At 42.1% G+C, this 20,354-nt stretch overlaps 1 protein-coding gene and 1 long non-coding RNA gene across 5 annotated transcripts; both read right to left on the minus strand.

Annotated features, from left to right (window-relative positions):
• Positions 1-1,663: 1,663 nt before the first annotated feature.
• LOC127001952 (E3 ubiquitin-protein ligase ZNF598-like) lies at positions 1,664-16,322 on the minus strand. Its single transcript, XM_050867223.1, has 8 exons — positions 16,029-16,322; positions 13,912-14,154; positions 12,485-12,696; positions 11,735-11,847; positions 8,313-8,481; positions 5,141-6,917; positions 4,011-4,220; positions 1,664-2,671 (listed from the first exon to the last, which is right to left on the minus strand). The coding sequence occupies exons 1-7, from the start codon at positions 16,221-16,223 to the stop codon at positions 4,035-4,037; spliced, it is 2,895 nt and encodes a 964-aa protein (XP_050723180.1). The 5' UTR covers positions 16,224-16,322; the 3' UTR covers positions 1,664-2,671; positions 4,011-4,034.
• Positions 8,948-10,800, minus strand: LOC127001953 (uncharacterized). 4 transcript variants are annotated; one of them, XR_007755578.1, is made up of 4 exons: positions 10,589-10,800; positions 10,105-10,434; positions 9,951-10,060; positions 8,948-9,778 (listed from the first exon to the last, which is right to left on the minus strand). It is a non-coding gene; the product is annotated as an uncharacterized LOC127001953 (long non-coding RNA). The 4 variants fall into 4 exon arrangements; XR_007755574.1 differs by lacking the exon at positions 9,951-10,060 and having other exon boundaries at positions 10,083-10,434; XR_007755577.1 differs by having other exon boundaries at positions 8,948-9,822; positions 10,039-10,434.
• Positions 16,323-20,354: the final 4,032 nt, after the last annotated feature.

A 20,354-nucleotide genomic window follows, 5' to 3' on the forward strand; every position in this document is an offset into this window, starting at 1 on the left:
ACTGGTGGACTCTAGTGGGTAGATCTGGAGTTACAACAAATAGGTCTGAAGGAGCGATTGCAGATTTATTACGAAAGATCTGCCAGTACTTGATTATGATTGATTGATTGATAGTTTATTGTTGCAGGTAAACAACAAGGGAGAAGGGAGGAACTCACTATGCTTCCATTCACTTTACTCTCTTATGCTTTCATTCACTTAAATTTAAGCACATGTAGATAAATTTTATTATCAGGGATACATACAACAAGCATATTTTTCCAAATATAATATAGATACATGCAAGGATATAATGTTTTTTTTTATTCCTGGTGCTATTTATAATTACCCATGTATCCTTAGTTGTATAATCACACTCTGTACTGTCTGGGGGTTGGGACGGCATGCTCCTCCCTTTCATGGCATGGCTCAAACCGTTTCTGATCTTGTAGCAAGACAAAACACACACACACTCAGGCAGGACTGTCGGCCTTTCACTGCCGCAGGATCACATACACATATAGGAGGGCAGGATTGCTAGCCTTCTGCTCCTGCTGGGAAGATGAGGTCACAACTTCATGGCTTACATCCTGTACCTATTGTATACAGGTAAAATACCATACTAAAAAAAGGGTGCGGCTGCTGAGGTGAGGCAGGCGAGCTCGGAGGACAGTGGCACTGTTGCCAGATTATCGCCTCGGGACTCGAGGGCACCGTTGCCAATTATCGTACTCCGAAGCCGCGTAATTACCGGTTTCTGGCTATGACTGTTGCCAACAAGCACCAATAATTAACCATTTAAACGATATCCATATATGAAGGCAGTTATTTGGGTGATGAAAGCAGTTTAATTATTGGGTCGGAAATCGGCAAACATAAAAGGCTCAGTACGACAATCTGGTAATGTTGCTCGGGGGGACCGATTTTTCCAGTGTTTTGGAGTGGGCCGAGTAGCGCATATAAACACAGGTCGGTGCATGCGCAGTAGAGGGGGGAACAGGGGGGAACGTTCAGTCTGCCACACTGCGGCTAACAACAAAACTCGCGGGACAATACAAATTGTGTGGTAAGCAATTTCGTCGGACACTTCAACAATCGGGTCCCCCTAAACTTTTTTTCCTGGATCCGCGCGCCAGCCCACACTGCTCCTTAACCTCCACAGCCTATGAATTTCAGCAAGATCAACAAAACACCCTGCACTATGACTGCTTTTGCTTATTACTTAACTCCAGGTACACTGTAACAGGCAAAGCTTTTGAATTCTTTGGATAACTTACATTGATGATATATTGACAATGGTAATCTATAGTAACGTCATCTATTCAGTGTACAGAAAAATCTAGGGTTTCTAATCACTTTACAGGCAATTGCCATCCTCTCATCTGCTCCAGTTCAGAATTACCATACATGATACTAACCAATCAAAATGCTGCTTATATCTGTCTTGTTTATGCTATGGTAGTAGTAATCAGTACGGTATTGTTGTTCCTCCTCCCTTGAGTGATAATGTGAATGTCATGCCTGCTCTGTGTCCCAGGGTGATGGGAGATGAGCACTAAGACCACACACAACTATAGTACATGCCCCCAACTTTACCTTACCTGCAGTTATTACCTGGAAAGATTATACACTGTACCCTATTTTATGGCCCAGCACTCCCTTGGACTACCTAATCAGGAGCAAGTGAAAATATTGGCAATTTATTAATTATTTACACCAAATTTACAAAATTCAATATAATACATCTTATATGTTTTTTTTTACAATATAGGCACTTCCTGATCACAGGCTTTAAAATGCAAGTCAATAGATGTGATATTTCAAGGGTTATGAAGCTTTTTCTCAGAACTAGGAACATGCTTGTGTGTTTGTCTTGAGTGTATTATGTATGTGTGTATGTGTGTGTGCATATGTGTGTACATATACATGTATGTACACACACAGACACACTGAGGAGGTTGTTGGTAAGCAAACTTTTAGCCCATGAACTAGATATGCCAACAGCCACAGCACTACCTATGGAGGGAAAATTATATTCCTTGAAGACTTTAGAGCAAGAGGCAAATGATGTGTATCCCAGTCATGTCCTAAGACAACCTTACTTTACATGTAAAAAAAAAAAAAGTTTCTTAAAAAAAGTGATACATAAATACAAATGGACTTACAAAAAAATCACACTTCAAAATGTCCACCAACTGGTATTTGGACCTATGATGAACTTGGTAGGTCATGAAAAAATATTCAGACTTTGTTAAGTCTCTAGCCTAGCCACAGACACTTTTTTTTTAATAGTTAGTACAGTCAATACTTGGACCAGCGCAACTGTCATGCACACATACAACACCAATGAGATGCAGCTGAGCAGCAACGTCACAGTCACAAAACTCAGGAAATAAAAATGGAGAGCAGAGATCCTTTCACCTGAATGCAGGAATCACTTGATATGATAATTTATGAATAAGCTATATGTGTATCACAAACATAACTTCCTGGGGTGTATAATATTTCCTGGTGAGCCTTTCTACACATTGAGTAAACATTTTCTACATTATTTTTCCTTGTCCTGAATACACACACAGGGTAAACAAAGACATACAAAATAACCATTAAACAAGCTTGAGACCTTTTAGATCCACATCAAAACAATTTGGTTGTCACCCTCTTCTTGCCACCCACCACTCCATCAAAGGCCCTGAAACAGAGAAACATACAGAGTTACAATAGAGAACACAACAGCAGAAAACACAGCAACTCATAACTGAGGACAGAAAAGCAAAAACATCCTAAGTCATATAAAGTAAAGGTAAAGTTGGGGCATACACTAAAGCTGCACATGGCCTCAGTGCTCATCTCAGTCACATTGGTCCTTGAGCCTATTGCAGGATGTAACCCATTACCCAAGGACACAGGGCTGGTGTGACATCTGGGTTACCACAGTTCACCTTCCCAAGGTACCTATTTATCGACCAGCCCAAATGGGAGGATGAACAGCTGGGTGAGCTACGCACCGACTGCCTAGGCAGGGATTTGAACTCAGGCCCGCGGATTTGTAGCTAGGTGTGCTAACCACTTCACCATAGAGGTGCTGGAACATATATAACAAAATAAAAAACAGAAAATAACGAACAGAAAAGAGCATAGCATCAAAATAAAAGGAAAAAGTTCATCAACAACAAAAATACATACCAAGTTATGTGCCAGATAATAAGTACATTAAAAAATAAAAACTTTTCTCCATACATCATATATTAGTCCTATGATAAAAAAATCTAAGGTGATCCTGGTTATGTGATGCAACATTATGAATGGTGTAAGCTAACTTACTTTTATACACCCTGATGAAAATTGGAATCAAATCTTTCATTTACTGAACTTGTAAACTCTGCATTTGATATTCACTTTACTTTTCTTTGCCTCTTGGTACAGTTCTTGTATCTACAAATAGTTATGGTTCATAAAAATAAAATTAAGGAAAATAAAGTAAATCAAAATCTACACAGTCCTTACAGACACTGAATACCTAACAAAAATACCCACTCACCACACACACATTTAATACTCCAGAGATACTGTCCCTCATCTCTTCATGTGGGGGGAGGCCAGGCAGGGAAACAACAGAAATAATAATAATATTGATGTTTATAATGATGATAATAATATGATAATAATAATAATAATAGCTACTTATAGTAAAAGGAAGAAAACCCAACCATACCAAAATGTTAGTTGAAGAGAGAGAAACTGTTGATAACTTTTTTCCAACTGAAGTCAGAAGAGGAAAACGAAAAAGAAGACAACACTTTAAATAATCACCCCCCACCCCCCCAAAAAAAATATATATAATAAGGAAAAAGTAGAAGAAACATCGATATACTCTGCCCTATCAAAGTCAAAAGAGTAAGTGGGTAAATCAGAAGAAAAAAAAAAAAAAAAAAAAAAAACATACATTTGCCCTACCAATACGTCAAGAGGAAGTCGGTAAACCTGATGAAAAAGGAAAATAAGGAAAAAAAAGAAAGCACAGCACACACCTGAGGCTTTGGAGATCATGGCCTTCACTTCTTGAGCATGTGGGCAGTGGCGTCGGACAGGGAGGGGAAGTCCATGGCGGTGTTGTCGTGGAGCTCCATGTGTTGGGCAAAGTCACCCTGGCTCAGGACCTGCCGGCACACCACACACACGGCAAACAAGGTGGTGCAGCCCCGGCCCCCGTCCACCTTCCTGTAGGCTCCCAGCACTTCCTGGTTGAGGGAAAAGTAGATAAATAAATAAAAGCGCTAAGGCAATATTATCACAGAAATTGTACAATGCCATGTCTGTTAATCCCATTAACAAACACTGGTATAGAGAGTTTGGCTGTCTTGACTTCATGTTGAACAAACAGATTTAAGTACCACACACCAGGGTTGGGTCCAAGTACAGGTGACTGTACCTAAGTCCAAGTCCAAGTACCTGGATATTTTTCAAGTACAAGTACAGTCACTTTACTATGTACTTAAGTCCAAGCCCAAGTACACATCATTGTACTTAAGTAAAAGTACTTTGTGATCAGAAAGTTTCTGTCACAGATTTGTAAAGCATGAAAGTTAGTAGTTTTTGTATATACACATTAATGAGACGTAATAATATTACACTACAATATCATAACACTCAATGTACATATTAACCCAATAGTATCACAAAGTTCACTAGAATCTATATACAGTATATAACTTTTGATTAAATATAATGTACTTGTCTGTACTTGAATGTACTTGGTATTTTCAAGTATTTTGGGTATAAGTACAAGTACAATTGAATGTTTAAACTCCAAGTACAAGTATTGGTACATGAAAATCTGTACTTAAGTCGATGTCCAAGTCCATGTACTTGGACCCAACCCTGCCACACACACACACACACACCTGGTTCATTTTAATACCTGGCAAGAGTTAAGAAGACACACCTGCTGTATTTTAATATCTGGTAATTAAGAGGAAACACACCTACACCCACACCTGCTGGATTTGAATCTGGTAAGGGTTCCGAGGACACACACCTGCTGTATTTCAATGTCTAGTAATAGTTATTAGGAGCTCATAAAGTCTGATTTGTAATTACCCAAGACAGACCCTATTACTACATGTTACTTCATATCCCAAACAAGTTAAGACAGACCTACCTGCTGCTTCTTGATATCAGGGAGGAGCACCAGTAGCTCAGGGAGTATCTTGAGGAAGGTCGCCTTGCCCATCACGTTCCTACACAGCTCGTAGTACACCTGCCCTGACAGCTCTCCGCTCCTCAGCTGGTTTGCTAGTTGCTTAAACTTTCCAAACATCTCCTCCTTCCCTTGACACTCCTTCTGTATGGTCTTGATTAGGTTCTTATTTCTCTGATCAAAGTCAGGAGGAGGAGCAAAGGAGGAGGAGGAAGGAGATTGTGGGTGCTCAGTGAAATTTGTCGAAATGCTGCCTTCAGAGGTTGGCGATATGGCAAATTTTTCCCCTGAGCTGCTGGTGAATGTCATATCCGTGGCGCTGAAGCCCGGAGGAACCTTGGGCTTGCCTGAGAACCCAGGCGGTGCGGACTTTTTCGCCGGCGATGACCAAGTGGAGGTGGTGAGGGGGGAGGTGGTGGCTGGGCCTAAGGATGGGAAAGCCTCGTCACTGTCCATCACTGGCGGAGACTTCAGCGTTCCAATCTTTAGCTCGGACTTTTTCCTCTCCTGTACCATGTCCTGAGTTATCATTTTCATGTTGGAGCTGCTGACTTTCGGGGCAAGAGACTCGTACTCGCCTAACCTTCCCATGCTCAGGTCGATTTTGGGGGCGTCCTCGTCGTCGCTATCATCAAAAATATTACTAAGTCCAAGCGGCTTCTTTTTAGTTGCTGATTTTGGTTTAGACGTTCCATTTGATAAATTACTTTGACCAGTATTCCCTCCACCTCCACCACCACCACCTAAAGTTGCTGTTGGTGATTTGTTGGGTCCTTTCTTCTTCTTTTTACCCTTTGATCCCATTAAATTTTCGTTGGGTTCGCAGGGTTTGGGCACGTGCTCCACAGAGTTTGTCCACACATTACTGACCGGTATCGTGACACTAGAATGACCGTGATAGTTCTGCATGTGTGTCTGAGTGTCAGCATTGGCGGCTAAAGTTGGAAAGTCTTTAGCATTGAACTTCTTCCCTGGTTTTGATGGAGCTACAGAAGGGGCACCAGCTGAGGGACCTAAGCAAGGGAAGTCATTAGTAACAACCTTGGTCACCTTCTTCGGGGTGGCGGCTGCAGGCTGGGCTGTCCCACTCCCCCACAACCCTGAGCCCATACCTCCTCCTCCCCTGCCCTTGGAGGAGCTAACAAGTGCAGGGAAATCTTCCGCAGGGGCTTTTGATTTGGGCTTTCCATTGCCAGTGCTCTGAAGTGTTATGTTACTACTGTGTGATATGACTCCTATTTGTGGCCCTGCTCCTCCTCCTCTGCTGGCCTCCACCTCAGAAGTAGGAGTCTTGCCCTCGGTAGTGGCAGCAGGCACGGTGCGGTTGTACTGTATGGAGACGTTGCTGCTGCGGGAGTTGGCACCCTGAGCGTCACGGGAAGGCTTCTTGGTGTTGACTTTGAGGTGAACGGAAGTGGTGGGTGATGATGGGGATTGAGCGGTGGCTTGCGCTGCACTGACGGTCACGCTGGTCGATCCCAGGCTTGGGAATTCCTCCTCTAATAAGTTTGTCCCGCCTCTCGCTCTTATGGTAAACCTGTTCTGCTTGGCTAAGTGCGTCGCCATTGACTTTGAGCCACTGCCCCCACTACTATCCCCTCCTGACCCCGGCCCGTTGCTATTTAGTGACGGGAAGTCCTGAACACAGTTGATGTCTATTGAGTGTTGGTTAGGAGGCGCCCGGCTGTCTACTTCATCTGCTATCCTTTGGTCTTCATATTCTCGTTCCCTGTCTCTCCTGAAAATGTCAAATATGTCGTATACTCATTCATGCCAGGATAAAATTACTCTAGAAAAGTGAACTGAGGGACAAGGATGAAGTCTAGTCGTGTCAAAGTATGGAATTAAAGTTTTCATTTCATTTGTACACCACGGCTCAATTTCCTTGTTCTCGTACATGAATACTGAGTGGAGTTGAGTGATCGAACAAACATACACTAAATCTATATATACCAGCCATTATCTACCAATCCATTAGCAGATTTTAGGGAATTCTTATAAAGGAGTGACAGAGCACTAAATCAAATTCTTTAAAGAGAAGAAATATATAGACAAACTGATTTCCTACTTCATTCCTGTCAACACACAGTATCTTCCCCCTAATTTCTCTTTCTCCCTCTTACCTTCCACTTCTTCCTCTTCCTAAATTAAATTCTTTAAATAGAATAAGTATGAAGAAATGGTCTCCTATTTAATTCCATTCAACACACATTACTTTCCTTGAAATTTCTCTCCTCTTCTTCCTTACCTTCCACCTCTTCATCATCATCATCATTTCATCGACACCTGCTCCTAGGAGCTCCCACCAGGGGATGGCCACGGCAGAAGAGTTTCAGTCTTTCTCTATCTAGACACTCCCTCCTTGCCTGCTCAAAGTTTCTCAAGGATCTTTCCCCCCTCTCCCTAACGTACTCCTGCACCCTATCTCTCCATTTCACTGGAGGTTGTCCTCTTAACATTCCCTCCCTCTATCTCACTCACATACACCCTTCTGGTCATCTCACTCTCCTCCATTCGCTCCATGTGGCCAAACCACTTTAAAGTGTCGCTTCACTTCTTCCACCAATCCACACTTCTTCCCTTCACCCACGTGACACATGCCAAAATGCTTGTACACACTTTCATTACTCATTCTATCTATTTTACTCACACCACAAGCACTTCTCAAATAACTAATTTCCACTGCCTGCACTTTAGACCTCTGACTTTCATTCCAGGCCCATGTTTCACTTGCATATATGAGGGTTGGTACTATTATTATATTTCTCAAGTCCCTCTTTACCTCCATGCTCACACTTCTGCCATTCATGATTCGTCCCAAAGACCCTACCACCCTTCTTCCTTGTAATGCCCTTTCTCTTGTCTCTCCCTCCGTACCACCATGCTTACACCTAACTGATCCTCTTCCTCATCTTAAATAAAATTCTTTAGACGGAAGAAGTATGAAGAAATGTTTTCCTATTCCCTTTCAAGTTTCAACCCACATTACCTTCCTCTAATTTTCTCCCTCCCTGCCCTTTACCTTTCACTCCTTACTTTTCTTACATCAAGTTCTTTAAACAGTATAAGTGTACAAATGAAAGGCTTCCTAGATAATTTGTCTCACCCAAATTTCTCTCTACTTTTCCCTTACCTTCCACCTCTTCCTCTTCCTCTTCCCCCCCTGCCGCCACGTCCCCCCCTGTCCTCCTGGCGGTGGCTGTCCTGCATGCGGTGATTCACTGTAAACTCAATGTCAACAGTGCGGGCTTGTCTGGCAGCCTGCTTGGTCATGTTCTGGCTGTGGGTCTGGGTGCAGTGAGCTGTGGAGGAGAAGGAAATGCTGTATTGATACACGAATCACCAAATAATACAAAAGCTATGATGAAAGGTGTTTTTATTTATGTATCTTTCATTTGCCCTTAACCCTCTCGCGCACCGTAAGTTTCCAATAAGTTTCTGTTCCACTCATCATACATTTCTAAAGCCCGACCGGCCCTTTTTTTGCCGCCGCGATACTCTACATTCCCGGACGTATTTTACCCTCACAGATATATCGTACCCCAATAAATTTGGTATCAATGGCTTCATAAAGACTTGTACTAGAACATGCACAAATAAAAATAGAAGAAAATATATATATAAACAATACAAACTTGTTTCAAGTCTCTGTATAGAGTATTGTAGACAATAAATCCAAAGTACCAACTCTTCCTCATTCTCTAGCTCGAAATTTTGTGGGCCAACTTTTTTAGCCGAATTTATGTTTAGAAGTAGAATTTAGTGAGGATTCTTATGGTATCCTCAAAATCGTCATACGCCTATTAGTTCCTGAGTTACACCAAGAAAACTGTATTTTTTTCCTCTCCCGTCAGAGTAGGCTAACAACTAAAAATCGCTCCACGCTCCTCAGAAAGGTTGCCATATGTTACCATTAAGAAACTTATCCCAACAAATGACGCTCCAAATTTGACGCACTTCCACCGAAAACTTAATTTTTAATCAATTATTTTACCCTTCGATGACACGAAATGTGTCATCGGGCGTGAGAGGGTTAAGCTGTCTGTCTCCTTTAATGTCTTGGGTTTGGGTAAAACCTAGGAGATAGATAAAAATCCTTCTCTTGGGTTTGGGTAAAACCTAGGATAGATAAAAATCCTTCTCTTGGGTTTGGGTAAAATCTAGGAGATAGATAAAAATCCTTCTATGTTGTGAAAAGACAAATGGATAAAAGTTTCCAACACTATAATGGCTAACAGATAAAAGGCCTCAATCATTATATCAAAAGATGCAGATGAAAAACCTCCTAACTTACAAAAGTATACAGGTAGATTCCATCTACCATGTAATAAAGATGAATGGTATTAAAAAGCTGCCTATTGCTGTGCCTATTAAAGTTCATAGGGAGCTTGAGATGGGAATTAAGAGTTCCATGTATGGGGGTCTGCTACTAGTGGCCTAACCATGAGCTGTAGACCTCAACTTGATTAATTTTGCATGGCCATATACCTCATTCTGCTTACGGTCATTTTGCCCACACGTCAATTCGCCCACATGTAAGAGTCAGTTTGCTCACATGTAAGAGTCAGTTTGCTCACATGTAAGAGTCAGTTCGCCCACCTGTAAGAGTCAGTTCGCCCACATGTAAGAGTCAGTTCGCCCACCTGTAAGAGTCAGTTCGCCCACATGTAAGAGTCAGTTTGCTCACATGTAAGTCAGTTTGCTCACATGTAAGAGTCAGTTTGCTCACATGTAAGTCAGTTCGCCCACATGTAAGAGTCAGTTCGCCCACATGTAAGAGTCAGTTCGCCCACCTGTAAGAGTCAGTTCGCCCACATGTAAGAGTCAGTTTGCTCACATGTAAGAGTCAGTTTGCTCACATGTAAGAGTCAGTTCGCCCACCTGTAAGAGTCAGTTCGCCCACATGTAAGAGTCAGTTTGCTCACATGTAAGAGTCAGTTTGCTCACATGTAAGAGTCAGTTTGCTCACATGTAAGAGTCAGTTCGCCCACATGTAAGAGTCAGTTCGCCCACATGTAAGAGTCAGTTCGCCCACCTGTAAGAGTCAGTTCGCCCACATGTAAGAGTCAGTTCGCCCACATGTAAGAGTCAGTTCGCCCACATGTAAGAGTCAGTTCGCCCACATGTAAGAGTCAGTTCGCCCACATGTAAGAGTCAGTTCGCCCACATGTAAGAGTCAGTTCGCCCACATGTAAGAGTCAGTTCGCCCACATGTAAGAGTCAGTTCGCCCACATGTAAGAGTCAGTTCGCCCACCTGTAAGAGTCAGTTCGCCCACATGTAAGAGTCAGTTCGCCCACATGTAAGAGTCAGTTCGCCCACATGTAAGAGTCAGTTCGCCCACATGTAAGAGTCAGTTCGCCCACATGTAAGAGTCAATTCGCCCACATGTAAGAGTCAGTTCGCCCACATGTAAGAGTCAGTTTGTTCGCCTGTAAGTCAGTTCGCCCACCTGTAAGAGTCAGTTCGCCCACATGTAAGAGTCAGTTCGCCCACATGTAAGAGTCAGTTCGCCCACATGTAAGAGTCAGTTCGCCCACATGTAAGAGTCAGTTCGCCCACATGTAAGAGTCAGTTCGCCCACATGTAAGAGTCAGTTCGCCCACATGTAAGAGTCAGTTCGCCCACCTGTAAGAGTCAATTCGCCCACACGTTCCATGTCACGTCCACATTGTTGGAGTAATCATATAGCATGTAAGTGGTGTGTAGTTCGAGAGGCCATCACCAGGGCAGTGCAGCAGTAGAGGGCTTGTTGGGTCTTTTATCAGGTGTTAAATAAAGAATTAAAAAAGATGAGCTATATGTAAGTTTATCAAATCCAAGTGCCGAATATAAATAAAGAATTAAAACCTTTAACACCTACTTAAATAACCTTTACTAAAAAATACGTACAAGCAAGATTCAGCTGCATACTAGGCCATTGAGATGAGCGCAAGTTTTCAGCAGTTGATATGATAACCTATCGCCCCTTACATACTCATCCCAAAGAGAGAATATTCTACCCTGCATTATTTTCTCTCATTTACAAATAAATAAAACGAGAATGATCAGCTACCTTTTTATTAACAACAACATTTCTTATTGTATTAAAATGTAATTTTTACTGCATTGAAGTGTAATTCTTACGAGTCCCAGAGAAACACGGGTAATTTATGATAACTGAAAGAATAGTTCAAGCTTTTTGGGCACAATAGCCTATTCGCTGATGACAATGAATATACCCCATTGAAACACGTGGTAAACAAGTGTGAGGTAAATGAACCACCAGTAACCTTGGGCGAAATGACTCCATACTGTGGGCGAAATGGCTCCACAGTGTGGGCAAATTGACCTGTGGGCGAAATGACCGCATACCCCTCATTCAATCCCTTTTTTTTTTACATATCACTTCTCCCTCCTTCACCAAGATCTTCAATATCATGTATCAACACTCTTCTTCATATGCCCAAGCCCTTACTCTTTCACATGTATAATTTAGCACTACTTGATTTCTCCTGCCTTGTGTTAGGATATTAATGATACAATATGATACTATATAACTATAGAGAAGTCCTACCTTGTAAATCCAGTTTGGTCCTGAAGACAGAGGTGAAGCGCTCCTCCTGGCAGTCTCCCTCCTCACAGAGGTAGTGGCCGGAGCGGAAGTGATCACGCAGCGCATTGTAGTCCCTGGAAAATAAGGCGATGTCAGTTTTCTTGTGGCCAAAAATTACCGGCATGATGTCCACCAACCTTCCCTTCGGCTACTTCTGTCAAGGGCAGCATGAACCAAGAAGAGAGAAAATGTTGGTGTCACTATAATGCCTGTGATCAGGAGACAATATAAATGTGCAACAGGGACTGAAAAAAATACCTGATGAAAATATAAGATATACAAGTGTAGGGCAGTTGTAATTTGTTTCTGTGATGGAAAAAAAATAATAAAATAAAAAAATAAAAATAAAAAAATAAATAAAGTATTTTTTGATTTCCTGAAGATGAATATGCAGGATATATAAATTTTTGGTATTTCTTTGTATTCTTATAATAGCAATATAAATAATCTTTTGTTGTTCTGGAAGCAAAAATATTAAAAACTGTACAGTATTAGCTTATGGCTTTTTTTTTATTTTTTTATTTTTTTTACTGATGGAGGTGGGATGGATGGAGGTAGCAAATTACTTTGCAGCATTTTCCAGGATTACTATTCATGCCATAAGATATTAAGGTTGAAATCAATGGTAAGATTAGTTTACAATGATATATACTTGGGGGTTGAGACTTAGGGATAGTGGAGGTTACTAATACACTAAACCCCAACACTCACTCATAATACTGGTGTGAGCCGTCCGCATCACAGAAGTGGCAGAAGAAATGATCCCGTCGCAAGTGGCGGAAGAGTTCATCATTGTCCATGAACCTGGCGTCGCAGAACTCACACAAGGGGTGGCCCCGGTGGCTGCGGTCGTCTGTGTCACCCTTCCGCCTGTGCTGCGCCAACTGTGACCTTGTGTATGACCTTCGCTCGTGGGTGAAAATCTGGAGGGAAATAAAATAAAATAAAATGTGTAAAAATACACAGTAGGAAATGGAGAAAAAATGTGTAAAAATCTGGAATCAGGAAATTAAATAACTAAAAAAATAAAATTTGGAAAGGGAAATCAAATAAAAAAATGTAAAAAACATGGGAAATAAGTAATAATAAAATTTGTAAAGGAAAATAAAACCAAAAAATGTGTAAAAATCTGTTCAGGGAAATAAAACGAAAAAGATGTGTAAAAAGGAATTGGTAAAGATTTGTAGGGGGAAACAAAATAGAAAAAATATATGTAATATTTGTTGTGAAATAGAATAAAATAACATTAAGAATAATAAAACAAATAAGAAAATGCATAATTGCTTTCTAATACCACCAATCCTTCTACTCCACAATGAAACAAATCAAAAGTGTCTAGACTAGAGTATGGCAGAGATATGATGCTGGGAAGAGGTGCTGTTTTGGGCTAATACAAAGGTCAGTATTCTTAAACATTACCAACTCTCACATCAATGATTTCCAAAGGTCAAAAAGGAGATCAATCGAATTTCAGTGTTTCCTTAGGTTCATGGTACAGAGGAAGGGTCAAACTCATACCAGGGTCATAAAACTACCCAAGGGAATGACCAAAACTCTTATGAAACATATAATGAGAGCCTTGTTAAATATGTGTGTTATGTACCTGTACGGGTGCCCTGCGCATCATAAATCCAGGTCCAGATGTGAGCATGGGCACCAAAATGTTTACTAATAATATGTCCCAAACCCACTTATTCATGTGGGTGCAGGTAACCTTGGCTTGGGTCTCCTGCCGTGCCCCATGCCACCACACAGCAAGCATCACCACCTATTCATGTGACTGTTCACTCCAATTCTAGATCCATGGGTACTGAAGTTTGCTGATGGCACCCTCCCTCCCTCCATACATGTGAACACAGGAAAATCCCTGCTCCATGCCAGTCAAGAAAGCCATGTTTGGGCAAAACTGAGTAAAGATTGATTGACTGATTGATTGGCATGTTTGTTCCCTTATGGCACAGCTGCCACCACTGTTATATGGAGCCAAATTTGAGTAATCAGTTGCATTCGGCTCACAAGAATCTACACTATTGTTATACATATATGAAATTTACCTTAATTATTCCCTGTCTGTCAAAAGAACTCAAAGCAATAAAAATAAAAGATAATAAAAAATACCATAGACCATGTGAGCCTACCTTGAGGTGATCAACACACAGCTCACAGTAGAAGCGCTCGTGGTACTTCCTCATGTGGTCCTTGAGCTGCGTGAAGTTCCTGAAGATGGGAAAGTCGTCGCAGGACTTACACCGGTGCTCCAACAGGGCATCATACGCCCTCATCAACACCTCGGTCTCAAAGAATATCGCATAGCGCCGCTCAAAGTGCATGTTGCGTGTGTTGATGCTGGAGAAGGGCACCACCTCCTTCAGGAACACCACCTACAGGGATGTGTTTGTTCAGTACAGAGGTTCTAAAATCAGTGCCTCAATACCCTCTGTGAGATACTGAAATGGGTGCTTTATTAGATGAATGATATGGTATACAGTACTTTTTCTTTACAGCAAAGGATGCAGCTCAAAGGCCAAAAAATAAATGAATAAATAAAAAATATAAAAAATATAAGAAAATTCACCGGTAGGTAATGATAACTCTATAAGGAAAATAAGGACGCTAAACAAACAAGAAAAAGAGGCAGATGATAATGAACAGATGTGTAACAAGGCTGAAAAAACTGTAAATGTTTCCAAAGGGTATATATCCATTCACTTTCTGAACATCGCCTGCATGAGTATAACGGATTAATGGAAGGTGTTGTAAGGTGGAGATAATACCTACGTGAACACCACTTGACAGATATATACTACAAAAGTTTCAAAATGAGGTTAGATACATTCATGGACAGGGAAAGCAAATGGTGAATAACTTGATCTCAGGAGCTGTCATATGCAGGCTGACTGGTCACTTTTTGTCTTCTTAAGTAACAAGTATATGGGAGGGGGGGGTGTGGTGTAGAGATAAAATAAAAATACTATTGAACATCACCTAAGAGGGTGTATATGATGGGTTAATGTTAGGCAAGGCTCAAAATCTTTACAATGTGTGGGGATGTAATGGTAAAATTTTGGGCATGTTCAAAGCCATCAGAGGCTTCAGTGTTCATGTTTCTTTAGCCTTTGAGCCAGTGGTGGGCAAGTACTTGCTACCCCAGGACACAGGGATTAATGGGTTACATTCCTACACATGACAGACCAGCTGCTCATATGGCTGAGTTTCATAGATATTCACATCCTAATGTAAGGAACCCACTTCAGTTGTTAATAATCATTCCTGTGACACCCTATTGCAAGGAGCATTTGTTCTCTTTGCTTAAATTAAAATAAAAATAGCTGCAATTTAAAAAGTAAATAACTTTAGGGTCTAGTATTGCTTGAATTTAATTTAGACATCTTGTTAGAAAACAGGAGGAAGGCATTGTATCAGTATTTACAACAGCATTCATGGTGTAAGGTACAGTACTGATGACTGAATGAAGATTGTGCCCACCCCTGATAGAAGATAAGGGTTTGCATTATTACCGTACCTAATCACAGTTGCACCGTGGTATGTCATGTGCTGTGCTGACATACTACTCACATTCTTCTACAATATGTCCCACCAGTTTAGTCATTACCTGGCATTTAATAAGTCATAATATTAATCCAGCTGCAAGATAATCCGACACACATACATGACAAATACGTGAACTGAAACTGTCTTGTCAAGTCATCCCCCACGTCAAGAATAATAGCTTTAAATGACGAAGTTAATGAGTTTAAATGAACTACATAACCTGCCATACAGTACACGACACACAAATGATCAAAACACATCAGGTAAAGGCCCAGCCCATTACCAACACATAAGGAAGAAAAAATTGATTGATTGAAACTGAACAGGTAAACCCAACCCTTGACTAACAGCCCAGGTAAGCACACGGTCCATACATGTCCCATACACGTCTGAGAAAGTCCCAATCCGTCCATTACCAAGACATGAGGAAATGATAAAAAATGAAGACCGTGAAACTGAACGGGTAAACCCACTCCATGACAGGTGACACACTATGACGACATGTCCCGTACACGTCTACTCTATCCATAAGCAAAACATAAGGAAATAGAAAATATGAAGACCGTGAAAGTAAAGCATACATGTCCCATACACGTCTGCCCAAAGCATAACCAAGACATACGGAAAAAAAAAACCATGACGACTACAGCCGAACAGGTCTGCCCCCCTAATGAGCAGGCAGGCAGCCGGCGCCGGCCGTTACCTTGGCCATGTCCTTCCTGCAGATGGGGCACTCGTTCCTGGCACACAGCACCCTCATCCTGGTGGAGCACTCGTAGCACACGGGGTGGTCACACTCCCCGACGCTGTAGATATCCAGGCTCCTGAAGCACACCACGCACACCTCCTCCTGCTCGCCCGCCATCACCTCGGAGCTCGGGGACGCCCTGTCTGACATCTTGCACGCTGAGAGAGGGCGGGGAGAGCCTGGCGCGTCTGCTGATCCGTGTGTGGCTTTCCAACTGTGTGGAAGGGGATGGCAAGTACCGGTACCGCTACTAACGGTACCAGCCAAGCGGCACGGAACCGGTACCCTACTGCTCGGTACCGGTGTGGCGTCACGTCTCATCCCTCTGTTATAGTCCATCCCATCCTGATCTACGCATGCGCGGACTTTGCTACTTTGGCCATTTCATTCACTGCACTGTCTTCTAATAGCTTACACCAGGCTTACCTTTCATCAAATGATTGTCCTTGTCTCCTCAGAGCTTTCTTCTGATTGAAGGTTTTATGGGATACTCTCCATTCATTAGTAGCTGAGGTACGGGCTCCATGGCAGCCTTGAATTTGGCTATTTTTTCATGAAAACTAGCATAAAATTAAGTTAAGCTTAGTATAAGCTATAACAAGACAGTGCAGTGAATGAAATGGTCAAAATAGCAGAAGTCCGCGTCTGTGCAATCAGGGTGGGATGGATTGTGACAGAGGGATGAGACGTGTCGCCACAGCGGTACCAGAGTTCTTGGTATCGGTAATACCAATACTCAAATTAACGGTACCTTTCCGTCCCTGCTGTGTGGTGGTGTTGGCAGTGTGGTGCGACGGCCGGTGGACAGGTGGCGCGGCGGGGCGGCTCCGATCCTCCTTATCACCAATGTTACCTGACTATCGTACGTCGATGTTAGCTGTAGGTAGTGTATGAAATGAAAAAATAGGGGCTGGGACTGTAGCCCGTATTTTTATACATAACGGCACCTCAGTTTGCCTGTCTGAAAAACCTCTCGTATAGCCGAAGTTACTGCCGGGTTTTCCATGGACGGTTTTGTGATAGTAAAACATCGATACTTTACGGTTATAATACTAAATTTAATCAGATATCGTTATTAGTGTGGCTGCGACAGTTCTGGGGCCTGAAACTGATGAATGGAGTGTTTTGAGTACGACAATCTGCGTGGTAACGGTGCTTATATCACCCTTGCAGGAATAATACACGGAGTGGACCTCATGCAGCGGGTCGCTCTTCAGTGAGGTAAGGCTAGGGGGGTAGGGGGGGCGGAGCTCAGCCGGTGGGCGGAGCCAGCAATTACACCCAAAACATTGCATTTCTCGCTCCCAGATCGTCGTCGTAAATGAGCATAAATTGTCTGCCTTAAAATTTCCTCCACATATCATATGTTTTTAGTTACTCAACTGCTGAAGTATATGCACTAAGGATGTATGTACAGGTTTTAATAGAAAAACACCAGGATTTCCTTGTCTTTATTCCGTAGAAGCTGAGAAGAAATGTTCCACACCCGCCTTGATCCCTCACACTTCCTCTGTATAATGTTCATTATATATTGACCATGATCTTACTTTTAATGTAGAAACATGTACAGCCTTCAATGTAGAGCGTCTCAGATTTGATCAAAATTCACTAAGAGTAAACAGAAGGAAGTATTGAGGCAGGAAGGAGAAAAACTTAATCCATACGCAAATAGTCTATATTTGACTCGACGTCAACCAACCGTGTTACACAATCATGCATGTCATTGTTAGATGTATATTAACCAGTAGATGGAGAAAATGCAACATACAGGTCAGGCAGTAATTACTGAGAGGGGTTGATTACATGTTTTTGGGGAGATATTTTTTTTTTTTAATGATTGTGGAGTGACGGCGATGGCTTGATCACAAGAGATGAAAAAAAAGACTTACAAGCGTGGAATAAATAATAGAAGATAACTCGTGTAAGAGAGAGAGAGAGATTTACATAGAAAATCAGACCACACTAGACCCCATGGTCCAGTCTAGGTTTCGGCCTGCGCCAAATATATTTTTAACGACAGGTAACAAATAAAACAACAATAATATTTTTCTTCACCAAAATCTGTTTTAACATTCTCCGTCCAGATAAGCTTAAAACACATACCGTAGATAAGTAATGGCTAAATATTACATAACATCTTTACCAGCCTTTTACTATTAGAGAGAGAGTAATTTATTAGTTCTCATGTTTATTTTCTGTATTCCACTGCAAAATCTTGTATACTCGTACCATGTTATCAGCAATAGTTGTATTACCATGTCAACTCGCTATTATATATATATATATATATATATATATATATATATATATATATATATATATATATATATATATATTTTTTTTTTTTACGTCACGGCCTATTGCGCCGGAAGGCTTGTTCCAGGTGGGGCCAGGGCCGAGAGAATACAGGGTCCGCGCAAGGAGCCACCAAAAACTCCACCGGGCCGCGCAGGTCGTGACGTCACAGGGTGCGTGCAGGGAAGAGTCCGAGGTGGCTGCCGCGGCCAGTCTGGGTTCAACCGTGATGGGGTGTGCGCCACTGTCATGCCAAAGCATGACAGTAAGACAGCAAAGAAAAACAAAAGGAAGATCCTGATTGGTCAGGATGAAAAGTTATGAGGACATAAGAATACTGATGAATTGTCTGTGAACTGTAATAGTATGCACTGATGTTGCTCCTAACATATTATTATGCCTTTTCCGAAGTATGCACCAGTGTTTTGTTACTTTTGATAGTGGTATCATTAAATGTGACCCCTAGTCCCCTACCACTTTCATATCCTTTGTGCAGTGAGAATGTCAACTGACAGCATATTCTCATAATATATACTGTAAAAAAGTATCAAGGTCATCAATAAGAATTTTATTACTTACAATATTAGTGTGGTAATATAGAGAGAGAGAGAGAGGCCACCCGCAACACATAAGCCTCAAAGTCGTCATCAATACCTGGATTACATACAATATTATTGTGTTATTATGCTGCAGGCGAGAGAGAGAGAGAGAGAGATACCAGCCTGAGGGAGGGGAAGGGGGTGGGGAAAGAGCCACCCGCAACACATAAGCCTCAAAGTCGTCAGCAAGAACTGGATTACATACAATATTAGGGTGGTATTTTGGTGCTGTTGTGAGAGAGAGAGCTATACCCGCCTGAGGTCTGGGATGGGGGGGGGGGGTAGAGCCACCCGCAATACATAAGCCTCAAAGTCAGTCAGAAATGGATTACATACAATATAAGTGTGGTCATATTTTGCCGGTGAGAGAAGCCTGAGAGCACCGTGTGGGCGGGAGGGGTAGGGGAGAGAGCAACCCGCACTCTGTGACGTCACAGCTCTAGCCCCGCCCTCATCGGCTTAAGGTGCGCGTGCGTGGACCCTGTATTCTCTCGGCCCTGGGTGGGGCCTGATGGTTTGCCCAGCCCGTTCTGGCGCAGGCAAGTGTTTATAGTGGCGCCATCTTGTGTTGGCTCATGCTGCCCCCCGGAACTCATATTTGAGCCTCTCTTTTGGAGAGGTTATCTAGAACCCGGGTTGATGGGTGGTCTTTAGGGCAGCATGTGGGTAGTCTTAGGCCACTCGGCGGTGACTGAAAAACCTCAGCTGTGCGGCGGCCAGGATTCGAACCCGCGTCCGTACTAGACGTATGGTACACTGGCGTTATCGATACTTGTGTAGCAGGTCAACGATCTGGATCTTCAAGTCCCTGTCTTACTCTATGGTTGTGAGGCATGGACAATAAATAGGGACTTGGAGAGGCGGATTGATGCCTTTGGTAATAAGTGTCTACGCAGAATCATGGGATATCGCTGGAGTGACTTTGTGTCAAATCGGCGACTACTCCGGGAGACTGATTCGACATATATTACTTGCATAGTCCGTCAACGCCAACTCCGGCTTTACGGGCATGTGGCACCTTACCCAGAAGCCGACCCTGCTCATCGGGTTGTTTCTGTAAGAGACAATCCTGAGTGGAGGAGGTCAAGGGGACGCCCACAGAATTCGTGACTTGAGCAAGTCGGTAAATCCTGCCAGGAGGTACTTAGCAGGAGTGGATCAAATACAATTGTATTTGTATTTGAATTGTATTTAAATACAATTTTAATGTATTTGTATTTGTATTTGTATTTTGACATCCAGAGAAAAAAGTATTTTGTATTTGTATTTGTATTTTGGCACCCAGAAAAAAAAGTATTTTGTATTTGTATTTGTATTTTGGCACCCAGAAAAGAAGTATTTTGTATTTGTATTTGTATTTTGACATCCAGAAAAAAAGTATTTTGTA

Source organism: Eriocheir sinensis, chromosome 22 (genome assembly GCF_024679095.1).
Source record: "Eriocheir sinensis breed Jianghai 21 chromosome 22, ASM2467909v1, whole genome shotgun sequence".
Lineage (NCBI taxonomy): Eukaryota > Metazoa > Arthropoda > Malacostraca > Decapoda > Varunidae > Eriocheir > Eriocheir sinensis.

Bases quoted from the DNA above. Each gene is read 5' to 3' on its own strand.
- LOC127001952 (XM_050867223.1), bottom strand. From the start codon at position 16,223: ATGTCAGACAGGGCGTCCCCGAGCTCCGAGGTGATGGCGGGCGAGCAG. The intron at 12,697-13,911 runs GTAGGCTCACAT...ATTTCCCTCCAG, and splicing joins TGTGTGTTGATCACCTCAAG to ATTTTCACCCACGAGCGAAG. The intron at 8,482-11,734 runs GTAGGACTTCTC...TCTCCTCCACAG, and splicing joins GACCAAACTGGATTTACAAG to CTCACTGCACCCAGACCCAC.